Below are 20,448 nucleotides of genomic sequence, written 5' to 3'. Positions count from 1 at the left end.
GACTGAATTGCCCAGGATTGATTTACTTCTCTCATTTTTCTCTAAAGTCAATTCTTTGGGTTCATCTTTTGCATGATAATTTTGTAAATGTGCTGATTCAACAGCATCCACACTTGGCTTGTTCCCCACATGTTCTTGAAGTAACGAGTTCCTAGCTCCTTGAGTAATGAATCCACGAGCAAAAATTGCAGTGTCTAAAAAGAGGGGATAACACAGGGAGAAGACTCATCCTATGCCATTCTGTATGGCACCATCTACCACCAACTCTGCCAAAATTCTCATGTTTGAAACGACTTCCCCTTTTATTGAGACAGCCACCTCACCTACCTGCTTCAATATCCATACTTTGATACTGTCGCCTGGTGCAGTTTTATACAGTCCAAAAACTCAGTGATGTAGTTTAAGGATTTCGAGATGGACGAATTGGCTTCAACTCAAGTGAACGATATGAACAGCGGCACTAGAAAGCTCTTAGCCTTACAGCTAGACAAGAACCAGACACTTACCAGGGTCGCAAAAAATTACCAAGTCAGTCTACTTTTTTCTTAATACATTTCTCCCATCCAGTGAGATAGGTCCTCCCAACTTCTTTTCTTTTTTTGGCCAAACGATGGGTCCGCCAGCTTGCATCCCAGTTTTACAGGGCCATGCCTTTGCAATGAAGTCTTCAGGATAATAACGAGATCTAAAGCTAAAGGACCATTGGAAAAGCAGTGGTGAACAGGAGACTCATTTGTCATATCACCGTAAGAAGCATCCATGGGGGCGGCACTCTTGACCGACTGAATTTTCCAGATAGTGCACAAGTATTCTTGATGCCACCAAATTGATTCTGTGACCAGACAAGGTGGAGAAAAATGTATCGTTTATTTTTCAGCCCTGCACAACCTAATATTAGGTTCGAGTCCATCAGAAAAGGACAGCTCTCGATGAGCTTAGGCTTCCCATCCCCAGAAGAGGATGCGTCCTGGAAGTGTAGTGATTCCAAGCAAGAAGGAGGTGGCTGGAGACATCTCGAGGGATGACCCCTTAATCCACATAGTGTCATTGTTACAAATTATTTTCCAGCAATACTGAATCATTGGCTGAAACAGAAAGAGGAATAATGAACGACACTGACAAAAAGACGAATATAAGTACTGGAAATAAGGCATGAATAAGGTAAGTATGGGACATAACGCACAATCAGAGGTAGCCTCTTCTACGTAAGAAATAAACAACAAGCAATCGGGTTTGCTTGTGAAAATGAAAAGTGAAATTAACAGTATGTGCAATCGAACGGATAATCCAACAATAGCGATGGAGATTTAGGCTAGAGAAAATGGAAATTTCCGATGGACTTTTTCAAAGAGAGCAAAATCATTCAAACGATTTTAGTTCCCTTCATCTTGGATTTTGTCTTGAGTAAAGGAAACCGCAACGCTTGCAACGGATGGCAAGATGATTGCGAGGAATGGCTGCACTGAAACCCCGTCTGGTTTGTGGGAGAAGATGAGGCTTTAAATTGTCCTTATTATTATTATTAAGTTGGCCAGCGCTGTCACCCAATCCGTTGTAGTCTCGTCGGTTAGGATATTCGGCTCTCGCCCGAAAGACCCGGAATCGATTCCCGGCGAAGGAAATCTCAAAATGAGAGTAACTATTTTCTTTTTAGTAATTATTAAAAAAGTGTTTGGATAGAAACTAAACTATAATTTTATCTTTTTGGTAATTATTAAAAAAGTGTTTGGATAGAAACTAAACTATAACTTTAAAAGTGTTGTTAGAGTTTACAAAATAAATATGTAGAGTGGTTTGTCTCGTTTTGCAAATGGTTACCAAACATCTTTTAGTGCTGAACTAATTCGTCGGCGATTACGATATGAGTCCTTATCCTTACCAAACAAAAATCTGTTGACTTTAAGCGCCATGCTAGTTGAATAGTCGAATACATTAGTCTACTTCAAACTATGGCTCATCACGACGCTGCTGATAACTTTTGTGAATGACGTTATATCATATGGACTTACGTGTCTAGGTGTTTGTTTTTTGATACGTTAAAGCGCATAGGAGTGTTGAGTTGTTTTTTTTTGGGGGGAGGGCCCGGGGGGGGGGAGAAAACTATCTTTAATATCAATAACGTTTAACTATAAATTATTGCCCAAATTCTTAAATATCATTAATATGACTTTCATTGTTGGAACTTTGGAAACACGGCACCACGCTAATTAAGTTATCGTGAAATAAAGTGCTGTAGATGTTTGATAAAGCATCATAAATATCAAGAAATTTTAGGTTAAATTATCCCAGAGTAGGATTATGTCTAGACATTTTGTCATTTGCTAAATGGGTATGATGACTGATTACTAAAGTGTTGGAAATATCCTGAAATAATGGCTTTTAAATTATACCATTCGACTTTGAAAATTGTCAGTTGGACACGGTGATTGGTTAATAGAATGTTATAAATTATTGTGATTTGGATGATTAACACTTAATTAGTTGTTTTGTATTATTTTAACCAAATGGTTTGATGGCTCAATTACAAATTTGTTGGATCTGATATATGGTGATACCAAACCCTGTCTTCAACTTTTGCCACAAAAATTCTTCTCTCTGGCTGGTATGACTATTTTTCAGTCAGGAAATGTTGTAAAAACATTGATATTTTAAAATTAAAAATATATTTTTAGTTCTTTAATTTCTGTAAAATTTTATTTTGATCCCTTAAAAAAATTAATAATATTGATATCTTAAATATTAATAAAACGTTCATAAACGTTGTTGATATGTTAAGTTTAATTTTTCAAAATAATCATGATTATTATAAAAAATTATTGTTTAAAATTAAAGAGTTAAATGACTAACAACATATTTTCTAAACTTGAGAGATTGAACTGATTAGAACAAACATGCTCTTTTGCCCATTTCAAAATTTTATTTAAATACATTATTTTGCGATCTTTTTTTCCTGTCATTTTCACCGTAATAAAAAAGGGTTAAGGGGGTGTTTGGATAGAAACCAAATCATAGTTTTAGAAGTGCTTTTACAGATTACGGAGTAAATATGTGGAGGAGGTTACCTCGTTTTGCGGAAACGTGCTTCTGAAACCGCGGTTTTGAGAATGCCAAACACCCCCTTAAGTCTACGTGCAAGCAAGATTCGCGAGAGTAAAGTGGAAAATATGAATAAGGACTGCGTTAAGAATGAGCGCGTTGAAAGCAGAATTGCGTTGTTTTTATAAGCATGAGTTTTTTTTTAATTTAAAGTAATCTTATTCAAGATACTGTCAGATACTAAATATGGATATTTCTTCAAATAGAAATTCAAATCTTGATTCACAATATTACCAAGAACTAACCTTTTCTACTACATCTAACCTAATATCTGTTACCAATTATGTTGTTTTTAAAACCACATTTGGACAAGAAATGAAAGCATGTCCCTCGAGTCAAAAACTCTAAAAGTCATTCGTATGAATTAATTAAACGGCATGAGCAGAAGCAGGGCGTACTAATTGGTTTAATTAGCCAAAGAAGCAAACAAATATGTAGGACTGGACACGTACTAAATATGCAGTATAACGGGAAAAAAAAGGAGATCTTTAATACGAGACGCGGTTAACTTACTAAACTACTTATAATCTTTTTAAATTACGTATACTTATCATTAGATCATATATCAATTTATAAGTAAATCAAGTCAGTATGGAGAAAAAGATTAATATAAATATTTTATAATAACTTAGTAGCTTTACTCATCTTTTTAAGTTAATTAACTGAGCTTTATATTAAAAACAAGAGATTTTAATAAATAAGTTGATGTATAACATATTAAAGGAGGAAGGGAGGGAGATGTTGGGAAAGAAAAAAGCAGGAGGAAGAAGAAATGGCCTGAGAGACATGAAAATGCCCGGACTCGAGAGGCCGAAGTAGAGAGAGAGAGAGAGAGAGAGAGAGAGAGAGAGAGTGCTTGGGGGTCAAACGAGAATCATGGGAAGAACAAATCCCGGAATATTTATACCAACGAGGATCACATTCTGGCGCCCCTAGGATCTCATACACGACACACATGCAGACATGTGTTGACAAGTCAAAGCAAAACAAAAGTGTATATTACTGATAACACCACCCTGCTTTCTCAAATTAAAATCCTCTCCCAACACATCACTCTCTCTCTCTCTCATGGATGCCAGCTTTGCTTCCTCCGTTAAATCTCCATCCAAACACATGCTCTCCCTCTCTCTCTCCCCCCTTCTTTTTACATCAGCCAAGCCTCTTCCTGAGTTCCAAATCATTTTTCTTTATTATTTCCTAAGCAGTCTTAATCCTAAATAGGCGAATTTCAGCATTTATTCACCAATAGTTCAATAGGATTATTTAATGTTAAGTTGGAAAACATTAAATATTGACGCGGCCGCCATTGAGAATCAGGCACTTGTTTGAATTTTATTTTATGATAAGGAAGGAGATGAGGGAAAAAGGTCAGCATGAATGAAAAGTTTAATTAAAAGTAATTAGCAGGGGATCGGACCGCCAAAAGGAAAGTTAAGTGAGAAAGTAGGAGAGGGAAGCGTGGTGGTGGAGGGAATGCGGTGGACCCCACCATGCGGTACATCCCCTTTGTGGCGGTAGCCAGCGTGAATGAATCTAGCGTCGCCGCGACACGCAAAAATAGTGGCCGTTTTTTTTTTAAATTTAATTATTTATTCTTTGGGGAAGAGCAGGTAGCGAAGAAAGGAGGGGGGCATGTTTTCGGCATTGAACAAATTTCGGAGGGGGGTGGATCCCACATGGGGTCACCTTTTCTCGGTGCCCACTAACCACGTGGTGCTCGCCCAACGCAGAATCGAACTCCCCGATAGCCGCGTTTGACGTTTCACATTGCTTCCTTCTCGCTTCCGTCTTCTAAAGTCCAAATGCCTCCCCTCTTTCCACTGCCCCTTTTTTCCTTCTCTCTTGTTATTACTCCCAAAGCCATTAAGCAAGCCTATTTCCCAGAATTATTAAATACTTAAAAAAAAAAAGAAAAGAAAGGGAAATCTCAAGGTGGGCATCAACTGATATTTGGCGTTGGAGGAGCCTCCCAGCATTGAAGTTGAGCCAATCCAAAAGTCCCCACTCATGGGTTCTGACACGAAATTACCAACAAAACAAACAGTGCCTTGTCACATCTGATCACAGTCCATTTCCATGTGCCCCCGTTGCTGCCCTGAACCACTAGGGTTTTCTTCCCCCTCGCTTATGCCCCCAATTTCCTGATCGATTCTCCTTCTTCCTCTTCGATCTCCTATGGATAAGCCTCTCCACCTCCTGCCGGCTTCCCCCATGGACAAGCCCTCTCTTCCCGACGCTCAAAGACCGGCCCTTGACCGTTCTGACCCGACTCTCGACTTGATGACCGTCGATCCCTGCCGGTCTGCCGGGGATGCCCAGGATTCCCGGCTTCTCCCGGTTCCGGTCGCACTTGACCGCGATGCTGATGTGGCCGTGACGCAGCACGGTTGCTTGCCCGACATGAAACTCAAGGTTGATGTGAAGGTTGCGGACGGCAGCTCGGCCAAAAGGAAGCGAGGCCGGCCGGCCAGGGGTACTGCTAGGGAACCGCCATTGAAGAAGAATAGGGACGAGGAGGATGTCTGCTTCATCTGTTTCGATGGTGGGAGCCTTGTTCTCTGTGATCGCCGGTGAGTGATCGCGATCCCGATAGTTTACGGATTGGTCTGTCGTAGAGAAATACGGGAAATAATGGAGCCAAACTTTAATTTCGCCAAAGTGCTTAATAACTCCAGATGGTCACTTGCAAAACTAATTTCGTGCTTCTCAGTATACAACCCTTGGCTCTTGGGTCGTAATTAAGGACGATTGTGCTTCATTCAATTGTAATCACTCATGTCGTTTTATCTATTCATTTATATTCATCCTCTCCCTTTTTTTTTTTTTATTTCCTCTTTTTTAGGGGTTGTCCTAAAGCATACCACCCCGCCTGTATCAAGCGAGACGAGGCATTCTTCCGTTCCAAGGCCAAATGGAATTGCGGTATGTTGCTTCATAAACTACACTCTTCTTTTATGTTGCTGGACTGCTGGAAACTTCTCATTGAAGCCCAATACCAATCCAATAAATCTAATTTCCCTAACCCTTTCCACTTGCTATCGGAATTGTATCCTAAAAGTTCCGATGCGTGGGTCGCTTATTCCTGTTTCTGCTTCCAATATTTCGGGTCGTAGATGATAGATAATTGAATTAAAAATCTTCAATGATGTTTCTTTTTTATTCTTTGATCTCATTTGATACAATCTAATCACTGGATACGCATGCATGCGCTTAAGAGAGGTTGGCAGTTTTAATTCAATATGAGTTCAGATCTTTTATAGCATTCCTTATTCACCTCTTTAATTTATTTGCCATTCAGGTTGGCATATATGTAGCATATGTCGGAAGGCATCCCATTATATGTGCTATACATGTACATATTCTTTGTGCAAGGGTTGTATAAAAGGCACCGATTTTCTCTGTGTCAGAGGGAATAAAGGTCTGTGCGGGATATGCATGAGGACCATAATGCTCATTGAGAACAGTGCACAGGGAAAAAAGGAAACGGTAACGCTAAACTTCCACTCTTGTGCTGATCTCATTTACTATTGATTTTGTTTTTGGCTGGCGGGTTTTTCTCGTTGTAATGATGATGGTCTTGTTTTCATTCTTTTTCCTTCTTTGTGCCACTTGTACAGTGTGAAGTGGATTTTGATGACAAAAGCAGTTGGGAGTATCTTTTCAAGGTGTATTGGCTGTACTTGAAAGAGAAACTATCCTTAACGTTAGATGAGATCCTTCGAGCTAAAAATCCATCGAAAGGAGCTGCTGCTAATGGTTCTAAGTTAGAAATGCCTCATGAAATTCATATGCATAAAGATGACAAGGGTTCTGGGTCAGAGAACTCCTGTATAGACATAGAATCAAATAATTTAGAGAATAACCATTGTAATAGACAGCCAAGGCTTGTTAATAAGGAGGACTGCCCAAATATGAACACTTCAGCTCGTGACAAAGAGGCATCTATGGCTGAAAGCACAAAATGGGCATCGAGGGAGCTTTTAGAGTTTGTTGCACATATGAAAAATGGCGATACATCTGTCCAATCTCAACATGATGTTGAGGCTCTTTTGCTGGAGTATATAAGGAAAAACAATCTTTGTGATCCTCAACAGAAAAGCCAAGTTGTTTGTGATTCAAGACTAGTCAATTTGTTCAGAAGAGAGCGTGTAGGTCATTTTGAAATGTTAAAGCTTCTTGAATCTCATTTTCTTATAAAAGATGATGCCTCTGCCAACATTATAAGGTCAGGACCGATTGATGATGTTGCTAGTCAGATGGAGGTTAATGACAATGGTAATGATCAGCCAATTGTGGCCAATGATAAGAGACAGAAAACACGGAAAAGGGCTGAAGTGCTGCTTGATAATCCGGACGCGTATGCTGCAATAAATGCTCACAATGTAAACTTGATTTATGTGCGGCGGAATCAGATGGAGAATCTAATTGACGATTCTGAGAACTTTAGAGACATGGTTGTTGGTTCAATTGTGCGGATAAGAGTCTCTAGCAGTGATCAAAAGCAAGAGATGTATAGGCTTGTACATGTCATAGGTAAATAACTTAAACAGACACTGATTCTAACGGCAATTTTCACTTGTAAATTTGTAATGAGTAAATGATTTGAAATTTTACTAGTCACATACCCTCTGTGCAGGTACCACCAGTATTGCTGAATCTTACAATATTGGCTCAAGAACAACAGGCATTGTGCTTGAAATTTCTAATTTAAACAAGAAAGAGGTCATAAAAATAAGTGAGATTTCAGATCAGGATTTCTCTGAGGTGAATGAGATATTTTCTTTTATGTTCAGTGGAATCTCTAAATTTTGCAATTTTTTTAATTGGGTCTTTCTAATGGTTAATTTATTGATTATTTGTGTCCAGGATGAATGCAAACGGTTACGACAGAGCATAAAATATGGGTTTTCAAAAAGATTGACTCTGGTTAGTGTGTATATTATATCAACTCTCCATATTACGGGCTGTCTTTTATTCGTGTTTAAGACAACGGTTTTGATCGTTTGTAGGGAGAGCTTCTGGACAAGGCATTGACACTTCAGGCAATGAGAGTTAATGATGTAAGCTTTTCCTCCTTATCATTACTGCTCTTAAAGTAACGTGGTTCTTCATCATCAACGCTCATTTTTACTTTTTTAAGTTTTAAAGGAAACCCTGAATTCCACTGAAAATCTGCACAAGTTAATTTTTTTGTTGCCCAGATCTGAATAGTTTTGAGTACCCTGTGCATTTACCCATGCCACTACAACTTTAGAATTGGTTTTCGCATGTGAATCCTGTGAAAGCATTCAGTTGATTGGAAATTTTCTTAGGCTCTGTTTGGATAGCACCCCAAACCATGGTTTGGGGAAAATGCTACCCAAACAGCCTCTCCAAAAACCAAAACCATGGTTTTGGGTCAAAACCATGGTTTTAACTCCAAAACCATGGTTTTGGAAAAAGCAAAATTTTTTTGCTTTTGGAGAAAAAAGGGAGAGTGTGAGGGCTTATATGATATGTATCTTGTTATTTTTTTTTATAAACATATTTTTTTATAAATATATTTAATCTTATATTTTATAAATATATATAGACATTAATTATTTATTAATTATATTATCTTATGTATTATTAATTATGTTGGTAAAAAACATATTATTAACAATTTTATTTCTTCAAATTAAAATATATCATAAAATCTATTTTTTCTGTAATTATCATATTAACTTATATTTTTTTTTAGTAATTTGTATATATAAAAAGTGCTTCTGATAACAACTATCCAAACACTCTCACTTCTCAGAATCACTTTTTTACAAAATCTATTCTTCACAGAATCTATTTTTTCCAGAATCTATTCTCCAGAATCACTTTTTCAAACCACGGTTTGGTTTCATCCAAACACACCCTTATTCTAAAAGCAGAATTTGCATCCTTTTCTTCTTATCTGCTAATTATATGTATTCAAGCACGGTCATGTTGTAATTTTGTCCTGACAATTTGGTTGGAGTATGAAGCAATACCGTTAGAACATGGCATTATTTTTAACAATTCTGTTCTCTCTGTTCTAGTTGCTGGAAGGCGAGATACTGCAGCTTAACGATCTTCGTGATAGAGCAAGTGAAAAGGGACATAGAAAAGAATATCCTTTACTGTCTATAACTTTGCTCCTTCCTTCCCCCCCCCCCCCCAAAAAAAAAGCCTAGACAGTGGGTAATAGGAACGCTTGCTTTGTTTGTCGTTTTATTCATCATGCATAGGCGAATATGTTTATGAATGCTTGATAATTTAGGCGGATTAGCAATTCTTAGATGATTGGAGGTTACCATTGTAGGACTTCTGAACAAGCATGTCCAGCTAGCTATTCAGAAGTATGATAGGTTGAGCTATTTATTATTTTTTCTTATCTGGCCTCATTTTTAATCTGCATATTGCATTTGACCCTTCTTTGTGTTGTTGAATTTATTTTTTCGCAATACTTCAGTTAGATGCAAGTGTAACTTTAATTCTGAACTAACATGTTTAGGATTATAGTTGTTCCTTGGTTTGGCCAGGTATTAATGTGTTGCCATATTGGCCCCCTGCCCAACTTAAATTGATCCTTGATGGGAAAATATTCAATATGATTAAGTGGAACTAGCTAATAAATGGTACCTTCCTCCTATATGTATGCTAGGGTTAATTGTTAGAAGAAATCCCCTTTCAATTACGGACTTATTTAACTGACCTATCAACTGGAACCAAGGCAACTTGCTCATTTTTTAGATATTAGTTACCCATTCTCTTCTCCACCTTTTTCTGCCTTGTTGATGTGCCAAATACATGGATAAGTTAGTCTAGTATTCCTTGACCAAACTGCACGCTGAGAGAGTGTGTGGAGAAGTTGCAATTACTGAACTCATCTGAGGAACGCCAGCGAAGGCTGCAAGAAATTCCGAAAGTATACTCTGATCCAAATATGGACTCAATGTTTGACTCTGATGACGATGCTGAAAAGTCAGATGAAAGGAAGCAAGGTAAAATTCATTTTCTATGTGGACCCTGCTTTCATTTTTCTTTTAGCAGTTATCCAGACAATATTCAAGTCATGGTAAATGTGGTTATGTCGATGTAGATGACAATATACAGTCTAAAAATTCTGGATTTAATAGAAGAGAGAGGGAGCCTAGTTCTCCAAGAAGTGAGGGTGGTGGGTGCAGAGCACTAGACTTTTTGGTCACTGCTCATGAGCAGATTGGGAATACATGTACAGTGAAGAACCAGACCAGCCCAAGTGACACAGGAAATGGCGATAGCAATAATTTAGTAGTGGCAACGTCAGGGTCATCTGCTGTTGCTTCGGACCCTCCATCCTTGCCTTTCTCTACAGGAAATGAGCAGCCATTTAATGATCTTGCAACTGATAAGGTATGGCACTACCGGGATCCATCTGGGAAGATTCAGGGACCATTTTCTTTGCTGTCGTTGTATAAGTGGAATGAAAGTGGGCATTTCCCGTCTGATCTCAGAATATGGAAAAACACTGAAGAACAAGATGACTCTATATTGTTAACTGATGTATTAAGCGGGAAGTGTTATAAAAATGCTTCATTGCCATGCAGTAGTCAGCTACTATCCTTAGGGATCAAGGCTGTGCAGGGTAACGAAGATGATATTGATTTGCCAAGTTGCACTCCTGTAACCAGCTCCTCAACTTGTGTGGACTCTACATCTACCGTTGTTCCTGCAACAAAAGCATCACCAAAAAACTCACAAATTGGTTTTCTGGAGTTGCCTGGCGATAATTCTAAGCCAACTCATTCTGAACATACGGATCAGTCTGCTGAAAATAAACGTTCCTGGAGTACTGCTTCCAGCTTAGCTGGTGGTGGGACACCACTTCCTGAAGTGACTGTTGAGTGGAGAAGATGTTCGCCAGCTCCGCCTAATCCTTCTATTGAGGAATGGGACTCCAATCTTGTCTCCGCATCTTCATTGAAGCCAGCTGAAACTGCTGGCGATTGTACTGCTACTCCATCGTCAATATGTGGTCAACTAACACATTCTTCCCCTTCCAATCCAGCCTGTAACACATCTGCGTGGCAGGCGATGATGGATGAACCGAATGATTTTGGCTCATTTGGTGAAACAGTGTCAGATCTGTTGGCAGAAATGGAGGCAATGGGATCTCTCGGTGGCTTGGAATCTCCCACATCGATCATGAAATGTGGTGAGGAATTGACTGAGGGTTCTAATGGCCTCAGCCCTGCAGAGGGGCTCAGCCCAATGCCTGATGCAGGTAAAGGGGATGCACTGAGCTCCACAGGAGATTTACAATTTAACTCTCAATCCACAGCGCCAGAGGTACCATTATGCCAACCAGAGGGACATTACCATCAAAGAATCTCTGGAGGGCATTCTAGCAGAAGTTCTGAAGTAGGCGGCACGAAGAATCATGTTTCAGGTAGTCAATGGAGGTCAGGTTCAGGAATTCCATCCACAGCAGCCTGGGCCATGCCTACAGATGCTACTTGGAGAATCGGGCAAGACAGCAGAAGTGGTTGGGAGGCATCTCATTTAAATACAAACTTGGGCTGGGGTGTGATGGATAATAGAGGAAATGCAAACACAGGTTGGGGAGTAGGACAGGGTCCAGTGCAGGAAAACAGGAACCTAAATTCATACACATCCGTAGGAACCGCAGGCGCTTGGGGGAACCAATCTAGACATGGCAACGATCGATTTTCTCCTCGTGGTAGGGATATGAGTAGGGGTAGACATGTCTGGAACAGACAACCATTCGGTGGTGGAAATGGAGGCTCCCAAAGGCCTCCGCCCAGAGGGCAGCGAATTTGTAAATTTTACGAAAGTGGGTACTGTAAGAAGGGAGCATCATGTGATTACTTGCACCCATGATTTTTGAATCCAAAAGGCATTAGTAACGTTTAAATTTTTGTAAGCATTAACATAATGGGAAGTTTCTCTTCCAATTGTTGTAATTTAACCTTTGACAGTAACAGTCAAGTGGCATAATTTTTTCTAGAAAACGGCTGTAGCATCTTATACTTTCCTTTGATCGTTCTGTTAAATGTCAATTATGAATGGATGGTTAATTCGACGTACGCCTCGGTGTATTGTACTCGGAAGCAAGGAACTGAAATATAATTTGCAAATTTAATATTGTCGAGACTTAATAAAGATTCGAAAATCACATTTTATTTGAGGTTTAGTAATTTTCAGTTTTATTTTTCATTCTTATCCTAAAGTTATTCTCGCAAAATTTGTCAAGAACGATGATCAGTAATTTAACGAAGGTGAGAGCCAAGAATGGAAAATTGAGAACATTTCCTTAGTTGATTACTCCCTGGTCTTTTGTTCCAAGAATAATATAGTTAAAAACAATAAAAGCATAAGATATATGCATATTTTTTTTAATTATATTTTTATTTACAAAGAGAGTACATGAAAGCAATAAATGAAAATTTATTGAGAGATAATAAATACTACATTCGATCTTTAATATAAGAGTTTGTTTGATTTCTATTTTGGTCCTAAATATAAAATTTTAATTTACTTTGTCTTTCATATTTATCCATTTATTTTAAAGCAGTCTTTATAATAATGATAATTCTAGTCAATACACTTGATTAACAAGGATATTTTAAAAAAGATAACACTTATTTATTACAAATAACTAATTTAACTAATTTTTTAATTTATTTAAATTAATCAACTAGTTCTTATATTAAAAACTAGATATGATAACATATATTTAGAAGGATGAAAATGAAATGATTAGTTTAAAATTTCAAACAAAGAGAACTTATATTTTATGTACAGGGGAGAGAATGTTTCGGGGACATACTTGGGCATGGCATATTCGCATGTCTGTTGGAAGTCAGGAGGAAAGAGAAAATAGAGGAAATCGTTCATGTAGCTCGAGTTCGAATTGGAGTTGGATTCTCTCCGCTACCTTCCCATCCTCTTCCCCTCCACTACCCTTCTTTTCTCTTCACAACCATTGGATCAAAATTCCAATGGTCCAGATTTAACATTTTATAAAAATAATGTTATTAAAAAAATAAATAAATAAATTTAAACTGTTAAAATCTAGTCTGAACAGTTTAATTGTAATAAAAAAAATTAAAAAATTTGCTTTATAATAACAGTCTGTAGTTATGAATTGTTCAAATTATATTTTAACAGTTTAAATTTATTTATCTATTTTTTATCATAATATTTATTTTTATAGAATGTTATAACATATTAAATCTGGACCATTGGAGTTTTGATCCAATGGTTGTGAAGAGAAAAGGAGCATAGTGGAGGGAAGAGGATGGGAAGATTAGTGGAGAGAATCCAATTGGGTTCGAATCTTGTTCTCTAATACAACTCGCAAATAATATTTTATAAAAAATTTTAAAAAATAACGAAAAAAGTATTATTCCTTTTTCTTTTCTTTTCTTTTTTTGATGATGTTTTATGAGAGGCTGTAGAAATATGGTAGGAAAGTTGTATTAAAGAATCAAATGTAGTCGGATTCCTTAAAAAAATGCAGCACAAAAGCACAAGGGCAGAATCAGCCGAATGCAATGTATTCAAAAATTCTTTGCGTGGATGGCTGAGGAAAAACTATAGATTGCTTCAATTTATGAATAATGTTTTCGTGAACCCAAAAGACAAAGCGAAGCTCCGCTAATCTCTCTCTCAAATCTCACTCTCAAAAACTGTTAGTTTAGTAGTTGCCACTTACCTCAACAATTGAAAAAATATTCTTGTTTATTTTTCATATTCTAGCCTTCAACACGTGTTTCAGATATTCTGATTTTTTTTAAAGTACTTTTCTAGTCCTTAATATAAGACCATTTAACTAATGTGATTAGATTAAAAAAGTTAGGTAAATTAGTTAATTATAAGAAATGTGACGTTTTTTTCTAAAATATCATAATCATCTTTTTAATACTCCTTTTTCTTCCTCTACTTGATTATGGTTGATGGAGTATCCATAAGGGTAATTTAGAAAAAATTGATATATATAGCAAATGAGTCTTATATTCAGGACTAAAACCAATTTAAGAATTGGGTGTTATATTAAAAACTGGAGGAGTAGCATCATAATTTCTCAATTTAAAAAACTACGAAACACAAATCAATTTTAGATTAACTGTATTTGGACGATTGAGAAAAAAGGGGAGAATCCTTATTAAGTAACACAAATTGGGTAATCCAGAATTATCAATTCCAGTAAACCGTACATTTCCAGGTTAAAGGAACGCGAACGCTGAATGAAAGCCAATCTCAAACGCTATTTTAATCCCCCACGGATGCTAATCATATTCTTGATGTTGTTCAGAGATGGTCTCTGTCTCTCTGACTCTGGAAGAAGCAGCAACTGTGAAATTTTTCTCTTTACCCCCAAATAACAAATTCATTTGATCGTAGCTTTTCCTAAAATTATTTGCATTGCCTTTGGCTTGAGGCGCCGACCCTATCCATCACCCTTGATCTCATCCTTTCGTCTCCCATTGCTATAATGGTACAGTTCCCACACATGAAAGAAACAAATCTTGTAATAATTTTCATTTCAGTTGCTCCTTATGTGCCCAAGAAAATGGAAGACGGAGTAAGCAATAAGATTTTTCGAACAATGATTCGAGCTTGAATGGTTTTCGCCTTTGAAAATCTCTTGACGAACGATACGGGAATATTTTGTCTTTTTTTCATCTTGTTTAAAGAATCGTGGAATGGTTTTTCTCAACTTGGTGATCCTGTGCTTCGTTTGAATAGTTGTCAGTGAAGGCAGCAGCAGCCAACTAAAATTTGTTGGGATTTTACGAGAATTGAAGATAATTGGTGTTTTTTTGGCGGAATCTGATGGCCGCGATTGCGGCTTCTAGGTGGATGGGGCAATTGGGAGCCCATTCAGTGGCCTTAAATGGATTAGGAAAACTTGTGAATTCGAAAGCACCATTTTCATTTGAAGGAGCAGCTTCATCGGCTTTTGCTGCGTTTTCCAGGCGAAATTCTCAGCTGGTAAAATCTAGCGGAAAGCGGTTATTTCTTATTGACACGTTAGCCATTGTAAGTTGTAAATTGTAATATAAAATCCTCTTATATTTTTAATTTTTATTTCCTCAGATCAAATTCTTAAGAATGATGTTGTTGTTTTTGTTACGTGCATGCTGTGTTCTGTTTAGGTTAGAAAATTAGAAGGCCAAGGTGTACCCTCAAAGCAAGCTGAAGCGATAACTGCTGCTATAACTGAAGTCTTGAATGACAGTCTTGAAAATGCATCACAATCATTTGTATCTAAAGAAGAAATGCAGAAAGTAAGATAACCTGATGTAATTTACGACCTTCCCCTTGTGCGGATCCATAGTCAATGGATGCTTGGCTCAACTTATGTATTGATATCTATTTCTTTTCTTTGTTCCTCGGTATGATTCAAGAATGAACTGACTCAAGAAGCCAAGCTATCCAAATTCAAATCTGAAGTGCAGAGCTCTCAGGTATCCATAAACCATGGTGCTTGCATATGAAGTAATCCTTTTTTTTTTTTTTTAAGTTTGTAGTGATCTGAGAACAGTTACTGTAATCTTCCTGAGGGTTTTCTCATCCGGTCACTGGAGTGATATATCCTATTCCTTCATGATATTTCTTCGAATAGGAAGCTCCATCTTAGCACCTAAATTATGTTGTGACACGAAATTGCTGTTTATTATTCTAACTGTTTCTTGAGGAGTAATTATGATGCAGGGCAACCATTTTTCTCTGCTGCAACATGAGACTGAAAAACTTCGAAATGATATAGAGAAGATGCGCAGTGAATTAAGGTTTGTTTGATAATTTTTTTAAGTCTTTGGCATTAACTAACTTCTATGTCCCTGGGTATGGCATACCAACTTTATGCTTCAATTTATGGGTTGTGATGCAGATATGAGATAGATAAAGTCACTGCTGGGCAGAGGTTGGATTTGAACCTTGAGAAGGGGTGAGAACTGAGAACTAAGGACCAGAATATGTAGATAGTCTTTACTCTCTAGTGAAGCATTATAGAATTTGTCAGGTTGCAATACCATTTCTTTACCATTGTTATGCCTGATGTGTTACTTCTTCTTCGTAAATGCAGGAGAATTAGGGAGGAACTGTCCAATCAGAGTGCAGAAACTTCGAACCTGACCAACAAACTTGACAGAGTAAGCAAACATGTGGCTGTGAGAAATACATTTCATAGTCATCTGCGTAACACGCGATAGTTATTTTATGTTTCTTGAATATAATAATGTTCAGGAGATTCATGCCTTGAGAGCACAACTGGAAGCAGCGAAATATGATGTGATAAAATACTGCATAGGGACTCTTGTTTCAATATCTGCGGTTGGCCTCGCTGTTGTCCGCATCTTGATGTGAACAAGATTGTGATCCAATTAAATTGATAAACTTGTCGGCAAAGGTTACAAAAAACATAAAATATTGGTTGAGGGCCTTGAAAGAGTGGAATTTTAATTATGAAGACGATGGACTCATGTTGTGTCAGACGAAGAGTTGAATACAATTATGGTTGTGGCTGGGCTAAAGGAAGCGGCGGCTCCCAAATGGACCTTTTTTGAGCCCCGTTCTTTCGTTTCCATATTCTTTTGCTCATTTATTTGGAATAATTGCTTCATTTGTACATTCTCTAGATGAGGCGACCTGTATTATATTCTCACCAACTTGTATTTTTCATATTCTAGATCAACAGGATGTTAATCCAATGTTAAGCTCCGCCTTGAAGTGCTCTGTACATGTACTTTTGAATCCTATTGGAAGAAATACAAGTTTGTCTTATTTATAAATCACTTTAACATGTTTCACACAAACTAAGGAAACCCTTAAACTTTATTAACTCTTATTTAAAATTTAATAACTTTGTAATTTTATCCTTATTTAATATATATTACACCTCATCTAAACAAAGTCAACACAATAATAAATGAAAGGTAAAATTGCATATCTATATAAAAAAATTTTCTCAATACTTTATAAATAGGACCAAAAGATATTTTTTCTTTTTATCTTATAAACAAAACCAGAAGAGTATCCGGTATTGTAATAAGGAGCATGCTGAGTATGTCCGCAATATACATCAGGAGCGGTGTCTTTGGTAGGGGGGTGATCAAGGGTTTTCAGGTGGGACACTGATTTTCATGATACATGGCTTGTCTCATTCTATGCATATGTGTGATGAGCTGGGAATTTTCAACGAAGCTCATTAGCTCACCAACTTATGACATCCATCCGATTTTCTGGTTCACGGAACATGGTTTCAGCCATACAAATGCCTCCATCTCTGTTTTTTGGGGGAATTGCTATTATCATTTGTGTTCTTCTTCTAAGCCCCCGCTCCTTTCTACCAAACATGTGATATTTTAATCTAATTCAGCTGCTGACTAATTTTATTAATTACTCCACTCAAGCAAATTTCAGATTCAAAGTTACGAGTTACTCTTCCGGTCTTTAATATAGGATCCAATTGTTGAGTTAGTTTTGGTCTTAAATATAAGACCAATTTCTCATATTTATCAATTTTCTCTAAATTACCCCTATGGATGCTCCTTCAATTATAATCAAGTAGAAGAAGAGAAAAAGGGTATTAAAAAAGATGATTATGGTGTTTTAGGAAAAACATGTCACATTTCTATAATTATCTAACTTACCCAACTTTTTTAATCTAATCAAATTAGTTAAATAGGTCTTATATTAAGGACCGGAAGAGTATAATATAGTTTAAATTTCCTGTCTTTATCTCACATATAAAATTTTGTTCTTTAAATTCAAGAAATGACATTTTCTCCTAGTTTGCCCTGTTGAAAGAATGGTCGTTGACTAACCTCATTTGCACCGTGCAAACGAACCCAAATGCGGGGGAGATTATGATTATTACAGTAGGAATTCATACAAAGCTTATCCACATAAGAGGGAGAATCAAATCCTTCCATACGACCCTCCCCCTCTTGCCACCTATACAATTATTGCCGTTTTCCGTCCTTTTTCTTCTTTTTCATGACAGTTCCCTTCCCTTCATATTTATGTGTAATTGAAATATAATTTCTTTCTTTTAAAAAAAAAAAAAGGATAAAACACAGAAAGCAGACCTGTTCCCCGGGCTCACGCACAATGCGAGCTGCCCCTAAAAGAGAGGGCGCACCAAGCGCTTTGTGGGGACGGCGAGGAGCCGACTCGCCCTGGGAGCGGTGAGTCCGAAGATGTCGCTCATGTCCATCTCACTCGGCTTCATGCCGTCCGGCAACTGCCACGAGAAACAATGGAGCAGGTGAGCCACGGACATTTCCAAGGCATAGAGCCCCAGTTGCATCCCCGGGCAGGACCTCCGACCCGACCCGAAAGGGATGAACTCGAAGTTGCTCCCTTTGAAATCGGGGACGCCTTCCTCGAGGAAGCGCGACGGCTTGAAGCTGTCGGGGTCCTGCCAGGCCTTGCGGTCCCTCCCAATGGCCCAGGCGTTGATCATCACACGTGACTTCTTCGGAACGAAATAGCCCGAAACCACGGCGTCTTCCGCCGTCTCGTGGAGGAGCAAGGGGATCGGCGGGTGGAGGCGCAGCGTCTCTTTCAGAGCGCATTTCAGATACGTCAGCTTCTCCAGGTCAGACTCTTCCACTCTCCGATCAAGGCCCACCACCTCTGCCAATTCTTGTTGGACCCGCTTCATATCTTGCGGGCTTCTCATTAGTTCCGCTAGGGCCCACTCTATTGCCGACGCCACCGTCTCCGTCCCTCCGAACATCACGTCCTGATTTAATTCATAAACCCAAATCCAGTCACATACTACCCCAGCGTAATTGAATCCGAAAAACTAACAACTCTTTTCTGGTGAAAATAATCATCACTTTAATGCAAGGTGAGAAAAAAAAAGTTATAATTTTATTTCATGCGTTACTACTTGCTACTAACTCAGGCCCACCCCAAAGACAGTGACCCGCTAAATCCATTTTGAGACCCGCTCATCCTTATCTTCTTTCCCTTTCCCACTACTTCAAGGCTGGCTACCACACAAATTTTTGCCCTTATTTCACGTTAGTGCGCAAGATATTCCATTCACTGACATGTTGTTTGTTTCATACGTAGAATCCCATCCAAAAAGGCCAGCACCCGCAGATACGGAACTATCATAATATATTACTAAATCTATCTAAGTCTAAAAAAGATGCTTAGATATCCAATAATCACTTTTCAGAAATACTTTTTTCGTAAATTAAGACAAATTTTTTCATATATTTACCTCGAATACCGTAAAAACACTTTTAAAATTATAGTTTTGATTTACCCAAACACCCTTAGATCTAAATTACCGACAACTTTAACTGAAATGATATAAGACGTATAAATACGATTTTCCCCCTCTTTTGAGATATCTTGCCTAGATGAAAATTTCAATCAAGTGAGCGTCATTTTCCACGTCATACCATAATGATGGCTTTGATGTTATCCTTGGTGAGTTTGATGGAGTTCTGTAGATCGTCCGATTCACTGACTTTAGACTCGCCCTCGCTGTAAAAGGCCAGCAACTCGTCCACCATATCTCCTTCTTCATCTGGCTTCTTCTTGTTCGCTATGTGTTCCTCGATGATGTTGTCGATGAAGCTGTCCAGTGAGCCACGAGCCTTGGTCAGTCTGGCGTTGAGCCCCTGGGGGTCAACCCACCCGAGACCCGGTATAAAGTCCGCTATATTGAAAGCTCCAAACAACTTGGAGAACTCCTGGAGTATTCCAATGAACTCGTCCTGTCCCTCCCGAGAGCTCGACCCGAAAGCCGCCCGATACGTTATATTTTTCGTCAGCGAAAACACCAGCTCGCCGATATTCACTTCCTTCCCCGTATTCGCCCCCACCGTTCGGACCACCGTCTCCACTTCATCTCGTACCGACTGCCACGACTCCGCGCGCTTCCGGCTGAAGAGCTTCATGACGCAGATCTTGCGCATCTGCCTCCAGAAGGGACCGTAGTGAGCGAAAGCCATGTCTGCTCGGTCGTAGGTGAGGTAGCTAATGGCTATGGTGGCGGGGCGGTTGGAGAAGATGTTGTCGTGCACCTGAAGCACCTGGCGAGCGGCGTCAGCGTCGGAGATGGCTACCATGTGGAGGAAGCCCATGCGGAGGTGGAGTACGCCGCCGTACAGGTTGGCCAGCTTGGCCAGGCCTCTGTGGGTTAGCTGGTCCATGATCGTCATGTTGCCTATGAGGGGAAGGCCTTTGGGACCCGGAGGGAAGGGTGGCCTTTTGCGGATTCGAGAGAGCAGTCCCAGGAGAAACATGAGTGGGATTGCGAACAGCATGGCCATGCCAAGAGGTTGAAGATGAAGAGCAAGGGAATCCATGGCAAGCGTATTGGTG

At 38.7% G+C, this 20,448-nt stretch overlaps 3 protein-coding genes and 1 non-coding gene across 4 annotated transcripts; 3 read left to right on the top strand and 1 right to left on the bottom strand.

Annotated features, from left to right (window-relative positions):
• Positions 1 to 1,548: 1,548 nt before the first annotated feature.
• Positions 1,549 to 1,621, top strand: TRNAE-CUC (transfer RNA glutamic acid (anticodon CUC)). Its single transcript has one exon. It is a non-coding gene; the product is annotated as a tRNA-Glu (tRNA).
• A 3,408-nt stretch (positions 1,622 to 5,029) lies between these two features.
• Positions 5,030 to 12,123, top strand: LOC114749938 (zinc finger CCCH domain-containing protein 19). The gene is made up of 10 exons (XM_028938486.1): positions 5,030 to 5,666; positions 5,939 to 6,018; positions 6,395 to 6,582; positions 6,714 to 7,629; positions 7,733 to 7,860; positions 7,963 to 8,022; positions 8,106 to 8,156; positions 9,147 to 9,217; positions 9,937 to 10,091; positions 10,190 to 12,123. Exons 1-10 carry the CDS (start codon positions 5,272 to 5,274, stop codon positions 11,968 to 11,970), a joined length of 3,825 nt encoding a protein of 1,274 aa, XP_028794319.1. The 5' UTR covers positions 5,030 to 5,271; the 3' UTR covers positions 11,971 to 12,123.
• Positions 12,124 to 14,680: 2,557 nt separating this feature from the next.
• On the top strand, positions 14,681 to 16,472 carry LOC114749937 (protein FMP32, mitochondrial-like). The gene is made up of 7 exons (XM_028938485.1): positions 14,681 to 15,135; positions 15,252 to 15,383; positions 15,504 to 15,563; positions 15,811 to 15,887; positions 15,989 to 16,045; positions 16,184 to 16,250; positions 16,345 to 16,472. Exons 1-7 carry the CDS (start codon positions 14,929 to 14,931, stop codon positions 16,462 to 16,464), a joined length of 720 nt encoding a protein of 239 aa, XP_028794318.1. The 5' UTR covers positions 14,681 to 14,928; the 3' UTR covers positions 16,465 to 16,472.
• A 1,481-nt stretch (positions 16,473 to 17,953) lies between these two features.
• Positions 17,954 to 20,441, bottom strand: LOC114749941 (cytochrome P450 84A1). Its single transcript, XM_028938490.1, has 2 exons — positions 19,521 to 20,441; positions 17,954 to 18,847 (listed from the first exon to the last, which is right to left on the bottom strand). The coding sequence occupies exons 1-2, from the start codon at positions 20,430 to 20,432 to the stop codon at positions 18,224 to 18,226; spliced, it is 1,536 nt and encodes a 511-aa protein (XP_028794323.1). The 5' UTR covers positions 20,433 to 20,441; the 3' UTR covers positions 17,954 to 18,223.
• Between the last annotated feature and the right edge of the window lie 7 nt (positions 20,442 to 20,448).

The sequence above is a fragment of the Neltuma alba genome, unplaced genomic scaffold, assembly GCF_004799145.2.
Source record: "Neltuma alba isolate B1F8T4 unplaced genomic scaffold, ASM479914v2 tig00006234_pilon, whole genome shotgun sequence".
NCBI classification, from domain to species: Eukaryota; Viridiplantae; Streptophyta; class Magnoliopsida; order Fabales; family Fabaceae; genus Neltuma; species Neltuma alba.
The sequence above is the reverse complement of the archived record's forward strand: the minus strand, read 5'-3'. Positions and strand labels throughout refer to the sequence as shown.

Coding starts and splice junctions, on each gene's coding strand:
- LOC114749938 (XM_028938486.1), top strand. CDS start 5,272: ATGGATAAGCCTCTCCACCTCCTGCCGGCTTCCCCCATGGACAAGCCC. Junction 7,630..7,732: donor TAGGCTTGTACATGTCATAG/GTAAATAACTTA, acceptor CCCTCTGTGCAG/GTACCACCAGTATTGCTGAA. Junction 8,023..8,105: donor TTTCAAAAAGATTGACTCTG/GTTAGTGTGTAT, acceptor GATCGTTTGTAG/GGAGAGCTTCTGGACAAGGC.
- LOC114749937 (XM_028938485.1), top strand. CDS start 14,929: ATGGCCGCGATTGCGGCTTCTAGGTGGATGGGGCAATTGGGAGCCCAT. Junction 15,564..15,810: donor CTGAAGTGCAGAGCTCTCAG/GTATCCATAAAC, acceptor ATTATGATGCAG/GGCAACCATTTTTCTCTGCT. Junction 16,046..16,183: donor GATTTGAACCTTGAGAAGGG/GTGAGAACTGAG, acceptor TCGTAAATGCAG/GAGAATTAGGGAGGAACTGT.
- LOC114749941 (XM_028938490.1), bottom strand. CDS start 20,432: ATGGATTCCCTTGCTCTTCATCTTCAACCTCTTGGCATGGCCATGCTG. Junction 18,848..19,520: donor ACATCAAAGCCATCATTATG/GTATGACGTGGA, acceptor GAATTAAATCAG/GACGTGATGTTCGGAGGGAC.